The 16440-nt window shown below is 39.8% G+C and overlaps 2 protein-coding genes and 1 long non-coding RNA gene across 3 annotated transcripts; 1 reads left to right on the top strand and 2 right to left on the bottom strand.

Moving 5' to 3' along the window:
* Positions 1–755: 755 nt before the first annotated feature.
* timm23a (translocase of inner mitochondrial membrane 23 homolog a (yeast)) lies at positions 756–5330 on the top strand. The gene is made up of 7 exons (XM_032573397.1): positions 756–1590; positions 1706–1764; positions 1851–1944; positions 2690–2774; positions 3203–3261; positions 3377–3487; positions 4653–5330. The coding sequence occupies exons 1-7, from the start codon at positions 1482–1484 to the stop codon at positions 4769–4771; spliced, it is 636 nt and encodes a 211-aa protein (XP_032429288.1). The 5' UTR covers positions 756–1481; the 3' UTR covers positions 4772–5330.
* Positions 5331–9714, bottom strand: LOC116726614 (elastase-1). Its single transcript, XM_032573396.1, has 6 exons — positions 8461–9714; positions 8257–8366; positions 7202–7296; positions 6809–7089; positions 5767–5930; positions 5331–5693 (listed from the first exon to the last, which is right to left on the bottom strand). The coding sequence occupies exons 1-6, from the start codon at positions 8594–8596 to the stop codon at positions 5514–5516; spliced, it is 966 nt and encodes a 321-aa protein (XP_032429287.1). The 5' UTR covers positions 8597–9714; the 3' UTR covers positions 5331–5513.
* A 5886-nt stretch (positions 9715–15600) lies between these two features.
* LOC116726617 (uncharacterized) lies at positions 15601–16239 on the bottom strand. Its single transcript, XR_004340629.1, has 2 exons — positions 15814–16239; positions 15601–15700 (listed from the first exon to the last, which is right to left on the bottom strand). It is a non-coding gene; the product is annotated as an uncharacterized LOC116726617 (long non-coding RNA).
* Between the last annotated feature and the right edge of the window lie 201 nt (positions 16240–16440).

The following is a 16440-nucleotide window of genomic DNA, read 5'->3' as shown; positions in this document are numbered from 1 at the left end:
AGCATGTCAGGAACTACAGCTGCTTTCAGGATGCGTTTAAAAGCTGAAACAGGTAGGAGAAAGAACATGAAGGAATACAAACCTGTATCCCCTAAGGAAAATGCCTACACAGAGTTTTGGATGATCTGTCAAGTTCCTAAAGTTTTCATTTCCATACAGATGGATTTAAAATGAATAAGTACCAGCCTGCTTAATAATAGTTGTCCTTTTTGAAAAAAGCATGTCTTAATAATCTATGTTGAAATTATAGGACAGCATCTCATTATGTCAAGATAAGAATTTAGTTGTGATATTATCAGGTTCTATCTTGTTTTTAAATTAAAGCACTATTTCATGTTTACCCAATTCCATCACATTTTCAAAAATAAGATTGAAGCTCATTAATGATAGACATCTAAATCAAAGTTATGAAATATTTAATAATTATTATTTAGATACATCAAAAATAATTAGCATCATCATGACTTACAGTTATGTTTAGGACTCTAGTTTTTTCATTGTGACAATAGATCCTCTTATTAAAAATTGCCATTTGCAACACGCTATAAATATGACTTGACAAGCATTGATAATTTTATATAAAAAATAAACACAAGCAATGACAACAACAATTATATTAAGATTTCATATCCACTGAAGAACATTTTTGGCAAAACAAAAAAATATATATATTTTAATCAAGATTACTCAAACTGAGTGAAACAAATTTATTTGCAATATTCCAATAGCAAAATCAAAGAAACAATTTATGCACAATGAGTTTCATAGTGGTTGCTCTTTCTTAATTTGAATATGAGGAATTGTTTGTTTGCTTACAAAATCAGCATAAATAATTTTAGGTATACACGAGTCATGAATATATTAGTAGAACGTAAACTTTAGTGCCTTTTTTATCCAGAAAACCCGGAATACACAGTATGTATCCAAGAAGAATTTGCCACTCGCAACATGGCGGATGCGCTGTCGTATCATTTTTACGGAGCAACGAGATATGCGCTTCCGTTTCAAAGAGCCACTGAGTTATCGTAAATTTGTTCGTGAATTTATTGAAGAGGGAAAAAAAATAAAAAATTTGACACTTTAAATTCACTGCGACTTTTAATATGTATGCATTACATTATACATAGTGAAATATTTTTTGGGGAATGGGAGTTTTAATTTTAAGTTTGAACGTCTTGGTTTTTGACGTAACAGTTTGTTACCGGTGATCGCTTTACGGCAGAGCGTGCTGCTGGAGGTCAGGGACATGATCACACGAGAATCTCGGTAGTTTCTTGGTAGTAAACGTTGATTTCGTAAGAGAGATTATCCTGGAATACAGAATATTCTCGCATTGGATATTTTCTCCTGGTGTTAGAAAAATCCAGCGGCACGTTTTTACTTTGTGTTACGACATCTCTTGCTAAGGTTAGCCGCCTCGGCTCAGCTAGCTTCTTTTAGTTTACAGGCTCTAGTCTTAGTCTCCAGAGAGGGTTACAGCCATGGACAACAACTCTCAGGGCTCGGGAGGATTCAAAGGGGGGTTAGGGGGTCTGTTTGGTGGCGGGGGTGCTCCTGAATACTCCAACACAGAGCTCGCCGGTGTCCCACGTAAGTACCCTGTGATGCTAGCTGCAACAACAGTGTAATGTTAGCTGCTGTCACATTGCTCACATGCTGGGTGGTGCAGATGGTTTTTAAACTTCGGATTGCTTCTGTATTCCAGTGACAGGAATGAGTCCTCTTTCACCTTACCTCAACGTCGACCCTCGTTACCTGGTTCAGGTAGATTTCATCTCACTATTCCCATGAAAAACTGTTGAGTTTTATTTTCTTCCTGTCTGTGCTAATCTAAATTGCTTGTGTTGCAGGACACAGATGAGTTCATTTTACCAACAGGGGCCAACAAGACAAGAGGGAGATTTGAACTGGCTTTCTTCACCATTGGAGGCTCATGTATGACAGGTGAGTAACAGCAAGTTGTCAGCTTTTGAGAGGAGCTTAGAATGGGTTTCTTAGCAAAAACATCAGTCAAGTGACTGTTTTAAAGATCTACAAAGTAGACTAAAAATTAAGACAAATGTTGAAGCTGAAATTCTTGGTTGAATTTATGTCCCTTAAAATCACAGAAATTTATTAATTGCTAATTCTTATGTTAAAATGTTAACGGCGTTTAAATCAGAAATGTTTATGTGGTTACGTTATTTTTCAAATAAAATTGCAGGTATATCCTTCAATTTACAGACATTTTCTCGCAAAGAATAATTTAGGACAATTGTGTTTTAAAAGGTTTAAAACACAAATGTATAAAAGTATCTAAAATAAGGTGTTTCTGTACTGTTGCTATAGTGCAGCTATTTATTATTTAATCCTATCTGTGTCGAACATTTAATTTCTAATTGCAGTTTTACATTCATATCAAAGTCGAGTCTAAATAAAGTCGAATTCTAACGAGGCTCGGTTGCCTTCACTTTCATCCTGACGGCTTATTTCAAAAAACAATCCTGCCATGCGTTCCAATGTCAACAAAACCACTGCTGTTCATCTGTAAACCTTATCTATTTAAGTGGGAACAAATTGCCGCTGAAGTCAGTAAATTTCTTTCTATGTTGAGCAGAAGTAATACTTACAATGTTGAGAATATTGTACTCAAAATTTGCGTTTCAGTGTATTCACACTGGAGTTAATGTCTTGCCTCACTCTAACACAGGAGCCACACTGGGAGCTTTAAATGGTCTGAGGATGGGCTTGAAGGAGACGAGAGACATGGCATGGTCCAAACCTCGCAACGTACAGTAAGCATGGGCACAGTCCACTCTATCGAATATGCTGCCTTGCAAAAGTATTCACGCTTTTTCCATAAAACGAGATTTGTGAAGTTCACAAGTAGCAGTTGTCCCTGGACAGATTCTCCTACATGAATTGTGGCTCGCAGATGAAATGCGTAAGGTTACTTCTGAAGAGAATTGGAATGATTACATGTGTATGCCACACTTTTCAGATTTTTCTGTTTTTATGTGTCCCTTTGCTTCCATTTCGTGGTTATGAACTGCATTGTGTTGGTCTATAACATAAAATACCTGTAAAATACACAATAGTTTGTGCTTGTAATGTGAGGAAATGATGAAAAACATAAAAGCTGTGAAAACTGTTTCAAAGTACTGTATGTTTATTTCCTCTTAAATCATTTCCCCTCTAAATGTTTTTACCTTTTCTTCACCAGAATTCTGAACATGGTGACCAGGCAGGGGGCTTCGTGGGCCAACTCTCTAGGCTCTGTCGGTAAGATTAGAATGAAAACTTAACCGTCACCAAACCAAACGTTTTAAGGTTTTTTAAATCGCCCTTGCAAAGTCTTGTCTTTTTAACGCTGGTGCTTTTTTTGATGTCCTTGCAGCTCTGTTGTATAGTGCTTTTGGTGTGGCGATAGAGAAAGCCAGAGGGGCAGAAGATGACATTAACACGGTGGCTGCTGGCACGTTAACAGGGATGCTCTTCAAATCCAGCGGTAGGTGTCTCTGCTTGGGCATTGGTCATTAATTTACTGAATTATGATTCAAAGGTCATCTTGTTTATAATAGTATGCTTTTCTTTTTCTTTTTTTTTAGCATTTTTTATCAATGTAATCTACATTATAAAGATATAACCATTCTCAAAATAAAAATGAAAAGTAATGTTATTTTAATTGGAAACCTGAAAGTGTTTATACTGTTTTTCTTGATTAAACGTGGAGCTAAATGAAGGAGTTTGGAGTTTATTTGTGAATTTTCTGGGTGCAAACTTGCCTGATTTTATGCAGTTTTTGTGTGTCAACTTACTATTTATATAATTTCAACATTAAAAAAATTAAACTTTCCTGATTATGATAGAACCAATACTTGAGTTTTACAGAGACATCATCTAGAGATACCAGTTATTTTTGAAACAGAATATGCTCTCTTGTCTTTCTCCTTTTGGATTGTCCAACGGAAATTAGCCTCTGGATCATATCATATTTACATCCCAGGGCAACAGGAAGTCATGAATGACTTAAAGTTTTGCATAAACTTTGATCAACTTATTACATTCATGTTCATTTAGTAAATAAAAAAGCTTCAGTTAGATTTATTTTATCTTTATTGTTAAGAGTTTTCACATAACACATTCGTCCTCAGTTGTAAGAGGGAGTTGGAGGAGCTACACAGGAAATTCATGTTTTTCCTATTTTGAAGAGAAATTAGCAACTTTTTAGTTTATATTTTAATGACATTGTTGAGGTGCTAATTATGAATATAAAAATATTTGTTTTATATTAAAAAGAAACATCTTTTCTTGAGGCATTTTCTCCCTGCTTTGTAAATGATCTCAAACAGTGATCTTTTTTGACATCTCATGTAAAAGATGAATTTATTATTCACTATTCCGATGGAAAGCTGTGGTAGGTAGTAACAAGAAGATAGTAAATTTACATAGACGACGAAAATAATAGGTTGGGCATGTTGTAACAAACAGTTGACAGAGTAATAATTATGCAGATTCTAAGATGATCTTTAGAAAGCCTCTAAAGCTCAAACTGAGCAGATTTCTTTGAGTTCCCATCCTGAGGTTAGGTCTCATTCACTGAACACCTAATATTATGTCTAATGATCGTTTTCAGAGATGATGATGATGATTCCATTTATTTTTTCTCTCAGGGGGATTAAAGAGCGCGGCCCGTGGAGGTCTGGTTGGTTTAGCCGTATCCGGTGCCTATGCTCTTTACAACAACTGGGATCATCTCACCGGCTCCTCGCCCTCGTCCCGGCTCTACTAGCCTCTTCCATGCTGTAGCTACTTTATACTTAGGTCCAAGTATCTGGAGGACACAGCCTTTAACCACAAACTGCTAGGTTTGAGTTAAATTCGGTGTTCTTTTCCCGACTCTGTCACTCGCCCTGAAGCATTCTGGGAATTGAGAGAAAAGTTAATTCCTCTGGAAATCCAGATCATTTGTGTTAGTCCCGATCAGTGAGGATATGGTATGAAATCCTGACACTTAGTTTTATTGTTTATGAATGAGTCGTCCATCTCCAGTGATTCTATGCTGAGAGAGTGTGCTGACATTTAGGTTAAATGAGCCAATTTATGGGACAGCACCCGGTGTGTGGTCCAGACGAGGTATTTTCAGACTGAAAGACTCGCCACCTGTAAAAATGGAACAAATCCTGATGGGCTGATGACTTGTATTTATTAAAACGTATGTTGGTGGTTTCTTCTCTGTGAGAGAGGAAGTCACTGTAAAGCTGTACCGGAACTGCTTACTTTTCATGTTTCTCCATCAAGTACGCTGTTTGATAAAGTGAAATAAAATGAAATGGAAATGTTCACAAATATTCAGCTTTTTATCACTTTTATTGCAGAAAGTAACTTGTAAATGCCGATGTACATAAATGAAAACTAGCTGCACGTTTAAAGGTCATATTTACATTGTGAAGTGTTTGCTTCACAATGTAGTGAAGGAAAAAGGAATGGTGTAAGGGAGCAGAGGTTAGGTTTGCTGAGTCAGCAGGGCCCTCTCAGTGCAGGAAGAAGTCCCTGATGCGGGTCGCCTCTATCCAGGGGATGTAGGCCGTGGTGCGGGTGAAGACGCTGGGTTTGTTCTCCACGGTGCAGCCGATGGGGCCAAAGCTCACCACGCCGTGCACCTCCCAGCGATCACGGCCAAGCTGGCACAGCAGAGGACCACCTGAGTCGCCCTGAAAGGAAGAAAGCCATGAAAAACGCCATCTGACAGACACACAGTTCCCGTAAACGATGGGGAGTCCTTACCTGACATGCTGCAGGTGGGCCCTCGGTGTCCCTGAACCCGGCACAGATCATGGAGTCCCGGACACGGTCGCCCCAGAACTTCTTCTGCTTACAAGTTTTGAAGTCGATGATGGGCAGACGGGCTTGATTCAGCGCTTCTGCCAGGGAGACGTTCTCCTTCCCACCTGAAATGTGTTTATAGAGTGAGTAAAATTTTAATTACAGTAATAAAATCTACAAACGTCAGTAATTCACTTCAGAGTGAAACTCCTATACATTCACACACCCAGTCGGGTAAATTTTATGATTAGATGTGGTTCATCTTGAAAGAAACTGTTACAACGATGCTGTTAAGAAAGGGATTTTTTAATATGGAAATGTCATCATGACTGCCAACTTGACAATTATCCAGCCAACAATTTAAGGTCTCAGAGTCTGGAGGAAAGATTCTTCAAATTCGTGCTCTGAATGTCAGCAGGATCATTTGCAAACTGGATGGACTCATCACTCCTAATGCACAAACAATAAGGATTTTAGTGACTCAATCTTCATTAGAGTGGTAGGGGCTTTGGGATGATGCCAAAGAGATAATAAACTGCAGAAAATGTAGATTAGTTGGAATTTCATCATTGTAAAATTTAGGGATGCATCGATGTAACTTTTTGGACTGATATTGACACCAGATACTAATATTGCTGTCATGACTGATGACCAATATTGTATATATTTCTCTACTCTTTTTTATCGCCATTTAAAAAGAAAGAAACCACCACGTCGCTTCTCTGCTTCAGTTAAACGTGCTGCATCACTATCATATGACTGAATCCCTTCTCCTCCTGAGACGCACATACGAATGTTAACGAGATGGAATCACTTAATAACTTCGGCTGATTCCGATATGTTTAAAAATGACTAACATCTGCCAACACTGACATTAATGTCGATATGTTGTTCATCCCTAGTAATGTTAAACAGCAAAATCCAATCTGCCTGTTTTAGTGTTACTATTGTTAGTGCCCTACTTTTCCTCAGTGTCTGAGTCCCTCGTCCCACCCTGACTCACCTCTGGTGTCTCCCCAGCCCGTCACCCAGCAGTAGTGCCCCGGTTTGAGGGGGCTCTGCTTGCGCGGCAGGCAGGCATAGCGGATGAAGTTTGAAGGCAGGATGTCCGTGCCGGCCTTCACCAGCGCGATGTCGTAGTCCAGCTCGCTGTGAGTAGGATAGCGGAAGTTCTCGTGCCGGTAGATCCTCTTGATGGGGAAAATCCTCTCTGCAGATTCTGAGCGTTTCAGCTGGTGCTTCCCAAGGACAATCCTCCAGCTCCCTGGATCCTCCGCTTTTCCCCTGAGAGTGTTAGACAAAAATAAAAAATGCACAGTTTTTATTTTGTTATTTTTTATCAGATGTTGTATTTAATTCATACAAACTTGCAGTTTCTTTAAGGAGTGTTTCTTACTTCTGGAAGCAGTGAGCTGCAGTTAGCACCCAGTTCTTATGGATGAGAGTTCCTCCACAGACATGAATGTAGTGTTTACTTCCTCTGGGTCGAACCTGTGATAGACAACCAGACAGTGCAATCAAATTTTTAGTAAATTTATCTATTTTTGTCTTTTGAATGTAAGCCATGCTGAAAAGGGGAGCAGTAAAAGTCAATAATTAACTCCTGAAATTTTTAGGTTGTACATTAACAGCTTTTAAAGTTCAGGTAGAAATGTGTCTGACTTGGATTTAATTTAATGCAACTCTATTTAAATTGACCAAATTTAAATTATGTTTAACAGTTATTTGTTTGCTTGTTATGCAATATTAGTTTAATGCTTGTTTTAACAACTATGTTAGATTTTACACAAAATTAAAATGTCATTCTATATTTTATTTCTGATATGATTCCGGTGTATTTTTTAAATTGACTACGCTTTATTAAACGTTAAATGTCTTAACGTTTGTAAATAGCTCATATCTATCGCTAGGATTTTCTCATGTTTCCCTAGTTGTACATTTAGGACATTTAACTCTGCAATTATTTTGATTTTATTTACATTTTACACCATTTTTAGCTACTTAACAAAACCTTGATTTCTAAACAAAGTGTCAAATTAAATTTCACCTGAAAAGAGGATTTTGAACCATCGAGTAACGCCTTTGGCTTGTTTACATTTTTTCCCTTCACTTAACTTTCCAATAAATTTGGATACAGCACTCTGTGAATAGACAGCTTCTTTAGCGCTCACATTTTAAGACTTATCCTTTGCTGTTTGTCAGTCACTGTCTGCTGAACTACTGTCACAGGGTGTGTAGGCCAAAGCCTGTTAAATTGCTATTGTTGGTGTTATGTCATATTGATAAATTTTTATTTCTGAAATAAATTAACTTTAATTTAATGCAGTGTACTGATCTGATTCGATAAGAAAATACTGGATGAAATTGTCTTGGGGAAAGTTAATTAACACTGTAAATAAACAGAAACTATGACGTTTTCCTAAAATAGAGAATCCTGTCAGTGTGTTTTACCTGCAGAGAGACCTGCCAGGGCCAGGAGTGAGGTCTGGCCTCATTTCCAGAGACAATCCTCTCAATCATGTTTGGCTTGAAGTGGGGCATGCCACAATCCTGTGGCCAGTCTAAGAGGACAGAACCAACACATTCATACACCACAGAGTTTCTGCATGAGTAATACAAGACTTGTTTTGGTGTTTGGAGTTTATTAGTTCTCACCCAGCTGGAGGACTTTGTGTTGTGGCTGTTGTGCTGGGATGAGCGTGTATGCAGCCGCAGGCAGGGATGCCTTGCTCAAAAGCAGCAGCAGCAACAGGGACAGAAACCAGAGCAGAGGAGGTCCTGGTGCAGCCATCGTCTCCCACAGAATCACCAACCGGGCCACAAGCGGGGACTATTTATAGCAAGCAGCACCAAAATGTACGCAAACAGGTACAGTTCACACACGCAAGCACAACAGCAATCCTCCAGCGACAATGAGTTAGTGTCACAACAAAAGCAGAGCGCTGGATAGTTCTCCTGTAGCTTTGAGCTTTACTGCAGCTGAGAAAAAGGGGATATTTTTTTTTCAGCAGAGGCCCATCAGCACTTTCACATCCATATAGAATTCTCCCAGCACACGGACATGCGTGCAAGACAAAGACATCACGGTGTTGTACACAAACAAGTGTATTTGTCACGTGACTGATTGGAGTGACACAGTGGCCTGAATGTAACCTTTGTCATGTTCGATGCAGGACAAGTGCAGCACATAAACTGCAGTCCAGTTTCTTTCTAAATTTCATCACATGACAGCGCGAAATGTCAACAGCAGAAGCTACATGTGCTCTGGTGTTCCTGGAGGGCCAATGACTTTATGCCCCCTCCCTATAGATGATCCATCTGTCTTTGTCTTTCTCTGTTTAATCCCATCTCTCTCTTGGACAAAGCTATTGAAGAAGCTATTGCTGCACTTAATTGTGTGTGCTGTCGTTCATTGAAACTGCTGGATTTTCTCCTACATGATGTCACTAAAGGGGTTGCTGCTGCCATTAACTCTTTACTTTTTCTTTACCATTAAAAGTATTCATAATATTATGTTGTTTTCCCAATTTCCCTTCAACTTTGACCAACTTTCCTCTCCCTGGCCAAAAAGCATTCTGTCAGCATGATGCTGCCGCCACCATGTTTCACTGTATAGCTGGTGAGAACACAAAGCAGTTTACCTTCAGATCAGAAAGTTTCGTTTTGGCCTTGGCCAATCGCATCCTCCATATCTTTTGTGATATTTAGATGGTTTACAGCTTTTATATATATATATATAGCTTTCTGCAAAGGAGAACTTTCAGAAAAGCTACCAGAGCATAATACTCCCTCCCCACGCTTCACTGTTCATCTGCCTTCTTCCTGCAAACACGGCAAGTGGAGTTTATACTGAAAAGTTTTATTTTGGTCTCACCTGACCACATGACCTCCTCTGGATCATGCAAATAGTCATTGGGAGACTTCAGACAGTATATGTCAGCTTGTTTCTTGACATTACTAATTTACATTCATTTTAATAGCATTGTAGTTGACATATGCCTAGTAAATAGCTTTACAACTTTACAAAATATCTACACACAAACATACTTCTGTAAAAAATATGACAACAGTAGCTGCAGTCGAAGCCCCTGGTGAGCAGAGCTTTACTTGCTGAAGTGAATAAACGAGAATGTGCCCACTCATCTGAATGACAGAGCTTGAATGGTGAGATCTCACCACTGGGGTTCACCAAGTTTGCGTACAACTCTACTTTGTGTGTATGTGTTTACTGTGTGAATGAGGTAAAGTGTGGCACAGGCAGAAAAACAAGCACCATACGGATAATTTAGCTTTAAAGCCCAGAAACGAGTATCAAATATGCAATTTATAGAGGACATAATGATTAGAAATAGGGATCTTAATTTTGCGACTATATTCCAGTTCATAGTTTCTGTAGTTTTCACCTACCTATACAAATACCAGGTTAACAAATATATTCACACAACCCTACCAATATTTAATGAAATTTTATATCTTTTGCAGGTATCACAAAGTTTCTGGCATGATTTGTTCACTCTTCTAAACAAAGCTTTAAACTTTTAAAATGAATAGTTTCCTGGCACAGATCATGTTTTTTTTTCTCCAAATTTCCAAGTTACAATTCAAACTTAAAAACTTGTTCAAATATTCCGACTTGAAACTTGGAAATTCTTTTTTCTACAAACAGAATGTAGCGATATGTCCCTGAAATATAATGAAATCACAGTTTTGAATAAAGTTCTGCTTTGTTTTATTATCATTCTGTCCTGTTATTTAAAATAACAAAAAACCACAAACACAGAGACAACACAACAACCAGTATTGCTACTGCTTGAAAAAATCTTTTAATGACCAGCCTTTTATATGAATGACCGGAAATTAAGTTTATAGGTGTCTAAAAAATACATACAGACTTCTACTGTGCTTACTTCATTGCCTGAAAGTGATAAAAGGGCAAATCTTATCCTATTTTAAAAACATTAAGCATATAAATACTGAAAGTATGGATGATGAGTGAATCCTAATTGGCCTTTTTGTTGTCTTTAAATAGTTGTCGTACCCTTGTCTCCCTTAAAAATAGTGAGTACCATATATAGATGCTGACATATAACCTGGATCAGTAGTGTTTGAAGTATTACAGTTCTTTTCCCAGGATTACCAGTCCACCACTGCTGTTGTTTGTGAGGGTAAATTTTGCCAAATAAAAAATGATTTTCCTTTACTGCAATTGTTTTCTCCTCCTTCAGTACAAAAGATCTGCTGATGTGTGTAGATCATGTTAAATAAATAAGCTCTCACAAGTCCATCTTCCTGTACGTTCAGTCACAATAATTGGCGTCAGCTGTTTGAGGTTTCTAACATATTAGCACTTGATGTTTTTGTCACACTTTTGATTTTACATATATTTTCAGTTACAGAAATGCAATTGCATACAGCTATCTTGAGCTTTGCACAGGGCTTTACACAGTTGAAAGAGAAAAGCATAAAACCTGAGTGAACATCTATCCTGAAAAGTCTTTATTTAGAGACTACATGATGAATCAGGACAGCTTGACTCCAGTGGCAGATACTACCAAATTTATAGAAAATAAATGAATGTATGCTGTGGGAAGGCTTTGACCCCATCCTGTTTGAACGTGTCTCTTCAAAACTCAGTTTTAATGCTGTGCAAGAGTCATAGAGTCTCAGTCATCCATCTTTTTGGATCCTCCGCACCATCCAGGCCTCCTCAGGGATCTGATCACTGTTTTTTTCTTGCTGTGTCCAATCGCCTGTGTTAGTGACTTTACGCTATTGGCTGTCTTCTCTCCACCTTCCTCCTCTTCTATTTCCTGTATTTTGCCTTGCTCTTCTCTGCTTCTTCTACAGTTAGCTTCCTCCTTTTCCTGCTTTCTACCCCCTGTTTCTGTCTGCACCTCGCTCGCTGCTTCAGTCTCCAGGGTCTCCTGATTCTCACCCTCCACCATGCACTTAATGCTCATTGCAGGTGGGCTTGTGTCAGGGGCCATTGTTGTTACCATGTTTGATATGAGTGGAGGCATTGGTGCTTTCTTCTTCTTAGAGGAGCGTCTCTGTGGTTGGGGGCTATTCTTGAGATCCAGATGTTTCTGTATGGCTGTGCTGAGCTCCTCGGGGTCCAAGGAGGCTCCATGAATGTCCCACGTCAGTCCATCCTCATCCCATAGCACCTGCTTCATGCTGCCCCTTCTGCCAAGCTCATCACAGTCTTCAGACAGGGCCTTCAGACATGATCTTTTTCTCTCCAGATACCGTGTAGAAGCAGCGGTAGCGTCCCATTCTGGGGTGTTTTGTTGCTTTTCCTCCTCCTCACCGCTGCTCACTGGGAACATGCTTGAAGATGGCGAAACCAGGTTGGAGTGGGATCCCACAGACGCCTTCAGATTTAGTCTGGATCCGGGTGGAGAGCCCAAGAGCGAGTGCGAGCCACTGTTGGAGTTGGACATATTCTTCTGAAAGTCGCAGTAGGAGCCCAAAGGGGAGCCTGTCTGCACCGCAGCATCCAGCATTTCCAGCTGTGAGGTCATCGTTCCTTCCTCCCTAAGCAGCTCTGACTTTAGATTATTGGCGGTAGCCTCCAAGTGCGTCATGAGGTCACCCAACCGTGAGTCACTCAAAGAAGAAACAAGTGGTGTTCTCCAACTTTTGCCCATCTGGCAATTTTGGTCCAATGACAGAAGATAATGGCAACCTGAGAGTTTGGCTTTGAAATCAGTTTTTTCTGCAGAAGGACTTGACTCCGGCTTGCAACCAGCTGGCAGTGGACTTTCCTCTCCTTTATCTTCCATTACTTGGGTGTTTGTGGGGCTGGGTGATTCTTTACTCTCATCATTAACAAGGCATGCAGAATTTGCACACTGTCCTTCATCTGTTAAGCTTGCATGCGATTGGACTGGGGAAGGAAACTGAAATAAAAGTTTCTCGGGGGAGTTGCTGTCGTCTCTACAGGTTGTCCGAGGGCGAGGTGAGTACTCAGACTCCCGGTGTGTGCTTGGTGTTAGTGGTGAAGAAGCTAAATGATCTTGAGGTGGTAAAGTAGGTGTGTGGAAGGGGGAAATCAATGGTGAGGGTGTGGTAGGAGGAGAGGTTACTCTAGACATTGGAGAATCTGGGGTGAAGCAGCCGGTTGCTTCCTGGCTGAGACAACAGGAGCGCGAGGACCCTTCCTTCCCTACAACCGTGTCCGGAGTGCTACTGCGGCTGTGCGTGCTGCTGCTGCAGCCACTCCAGCGATGCATGTTGGAAATCCAGCGCTCACTGAGAGGTGGAGGGCTGTGCAAGTCCTCATTCTGAGTTGTGACTGAAAACTGGTGGCTGTTGTGGTGCCACTTGTGATGGTGCAGCTGCTGTAGCGTCACTTGATTCTGGTCAGAGTGTGTGTTGGTGCTGGAGCTGCGCTTCAGATCCAGTCGCATCCAGGCTAGGTCTCGCTTGTGAGGAGGGCCTGTTGCTGTGACGACATCTACTGAGCTTTTAGAAAGGGAGAAAATAGGAGTCCGGTCATCTTCGTCCTCCAAAATGCCAACTTCACTGGACGAGGACAGTGACTGTCCAACCGAACAGCAGGCAGACTGGTAGCTCTCAGACGCTGGGCGACCAGACCTCGCCATGGCAACAGCCCAGACCTGTAAGGACAAACGCATATAACATTTAAATAATCAACTCTTCAAAGTATAGAACTAAGAAATCCTTCTTGCTATTTTGCCACAGTTAAATATTTCCAATCCTCAAACAAATTAGAATCAACAGGAGTAAAAGTCCAAACATTGACCATGCCACTCTGAAATGATTATTCTGTCTCATTTACCATTTCAGAGGTAAATGAAATGGTAAATGAGACCATTTACCATTGGTCTCATTTACCAATGAGTGTATCAGTAGTACACTGATTTATATCATCTTTATATCATGATTTATATCAGTGTGCTATTGCTTCAGTTGAAGATCAACTGAAGCAATAGCAGTAGTAGGCAGACATTTTTCTTTTGGATTTTTATTTGTTTTATTAACTACAGCAAAATGTCCAGGTCCTGAAGCAGCAAAATAGCACCAGATCACCACACTGCTACCTCCTTTGTTGACTGCCATGATGTTATTTTGTTGAATTGATGTATTAGTTTTACACCTGATCAAATTATCAGGTGTAAAAAATATTCTAAAAATGTTCAGAAGCACCGTTATGAACTTCTGTGGGAGTTTCTGTAACTTTTGCTCAGAGGCTAGCCGTAAGCCCGGAGAATTTTTATCAACTTGGAGATAAAAGGAGTTACAAACCAGATTTGTAACTCTGGTTATTTTAATACCAGTATCTTCTTGGCCATCTTGGGTATCTCTGCAACTGATAACCTTTGCTGTGCTCATTAGCTTGGTGCTAACTCTCTTTGTCACCCAGTTCAAAGCCCTGTAAAGCCAATAGAAGCAGCAGGATCAGGATCTTAATTCTCTGCAGGTCCTTTGCAACAAGTGGCATGTTTTACATCACCCACAGCCACACTGCTCTAAAATTTGAGCATCTATGCTCCTTCAAAGTGATTTCCAAACAGTTTTGGGTTGACACATTTCTCAGGGAATTGAATGAGAGCATTCAAACACACATACACAAACACACAAAATCCAGATTAACCAAATGAGATTACGCAGCCCAGATTATTCGATTATTGAGACAAAATCAAGATTGAAATGACAGATTTAAATGTGCACTTCGCCACCGGAAAACAGATAAAATGATATCAAGTCAAATGGAGATATGTAACATGAAACTTTTGGGAAAATATGGTTACTATTTGATTTCTCCTTGCAGTACAGATAAGTGTCAGCAGATTCTATTAGTAAAAAAATTAAATACTGTTGTATTCATGAGCGGGGGAAAAAAATCAGGAAATCTAGCATTTCATTAAAAGTACAATAATGAATTCACACCATAGAAATTCTCAACAGCAGCTGGTCTGCACAGATTGTAAACACAAATAATCAGATCAAAGTGTATTTACACACATGCAACCACAGAAAAATGTTTGACAATGAAAATTAACCTCTTACCTGAAAGTTCACAAGTTGTGTCCTGTTTTGCCCTACGCCCGGCCACAGTGCAGGTGGCTCAATTGGTGCCTCTCCTTCCTCCCCTCATGTCTTCCACTCTTCCTCACGTCTTTCTTAAATGGCTTCCCTCTGTCGATGTCAACCACATAAAACGCCTCACGGCCAGGTTTCCTTCTCTGTGACCCTTCTTAAGCTTGATCCTCTTCCTCTGCCTCTGCTGGGATGTGATGTCGACGAAGATGCAACAGTTTTTTTCTTTTTAAAGATGCATTGTTCGGTGCATTTGTCTGCGTGTGTGTTTGTGTGAGAGACAAAGAAAGAGCCATTACTCTATACCTTTAGCCCTGAGGATTACCAGTCATCTTATTAGCTACTGTCCAATCCGGTCTATGTGTGTGGAAGCGAACAGCGGGTGGCTTATAAGCACTTTGATTCAAATTCAGGATAAGGTCATCTGTCAGGACTGTCATTACGCATGATTATAGTTGAGTGTTAAAGGCATCCCTGTCTGAACTAAGTTTACTGCTCATTAAATCTGTGTTTGGGTCAAATAACAATAGTGACACTGTTACTTTAGTATGTTATTATGCTAAATTTATACATAAAGCACTGTAATGAAGAGATCTTCATTACTGGGACTATTTTACTGAAATCACTGTATTGCATTTTTAAAGTATTTTTGCACTTTATTAACAAGCACTTTATTTAGCACTGCACTTTAAGCATAGATTTGCACATCAGTAACAATTTGCACACAAGAAGTTTTAATTGTATTTATTGAGTATTTTTAGACATTAGCATGTAGCCTTTTGTTCTGGGCTCTGCACAGCTGCTCCTCATTGACGAGTGAGGTGGTTGCCTGTGGAGGGAGGATAATTGTTACTCGGAGCAATGAGCTACTGGTGGGTAAAACTGAGCAAATGTGTTGTGCATAATCTGTTGGGTGTGGAGTGCTAATGTAGAGTGACTCACCTGTCTTTTCTGTGTCCTCTCCAGGGTGTTTGGACAAATGCTGCCCCGGGGGTCCAGACACCATATATAGTCTGCGGGAGAGGCCATTGAAAAGTGTGGGGGGGGAAATTGTTTATGGGTTTTGTGGTGTTTCATCTGGTGTAATGATAAAACATAAAATATTTATAAAAAGTAAATAGAAATGTTTATATTTAGTAAAAGGTATTTTAATTAAATAAGTGGATATTGATGAATTGAGATTCCCCTGTGAATTAAAGGTGGTTTGATCCGTCACAGCTGGGACTATTTAAGACTGCAGTTTTCACCTGTGAAGTGTTGGTTGATGTTGTGTGAAGAATAAAACCACTGCTGTTTTCCACCTGACTCTGCCTCAACGCTTCATCGTCACTGTAAAATCCTACCGCGAACGGCTACCTTGTTACAAGCACAAACAAAAACTATTTGGCTAGTAACAAGTAGCACACAACAGCATTTATTTACCGTCTTAGTCCGAAATAACCTCAAACAGAACTTGTTGAGTGAAAGATTTAAGGTTTTCTTTGTTTCTAAAAGGGACTAGGTTGTCCTGTTTCAAAACATGACTGCCTCTACTGAACCTGGTTCTGGTTTTGCTGGAGGTCTCTTGCT

Source organism: Xiphophorus hellerii, chromosome 10 (genome assembly GCF_003331165.1).
Source record: "Xiphophorus hellerii strain 12219 chromosome 10, Xiphophorus_hellerii-4.1, whole genome shotgun sequence".
NCBI classification, from domain to species: Eukaryota; Metazoa; Chordata; class Actinopteri; order Cyprinodontiformes; family Poeciliidae; genus Xiphophorus; species Xiphophorus hellerii.
The sequence above is the reverse complement of the archived record's forward strand: the minus strand, read 5'-3'. Positions and strand labels throughout refer to the sequence as shown.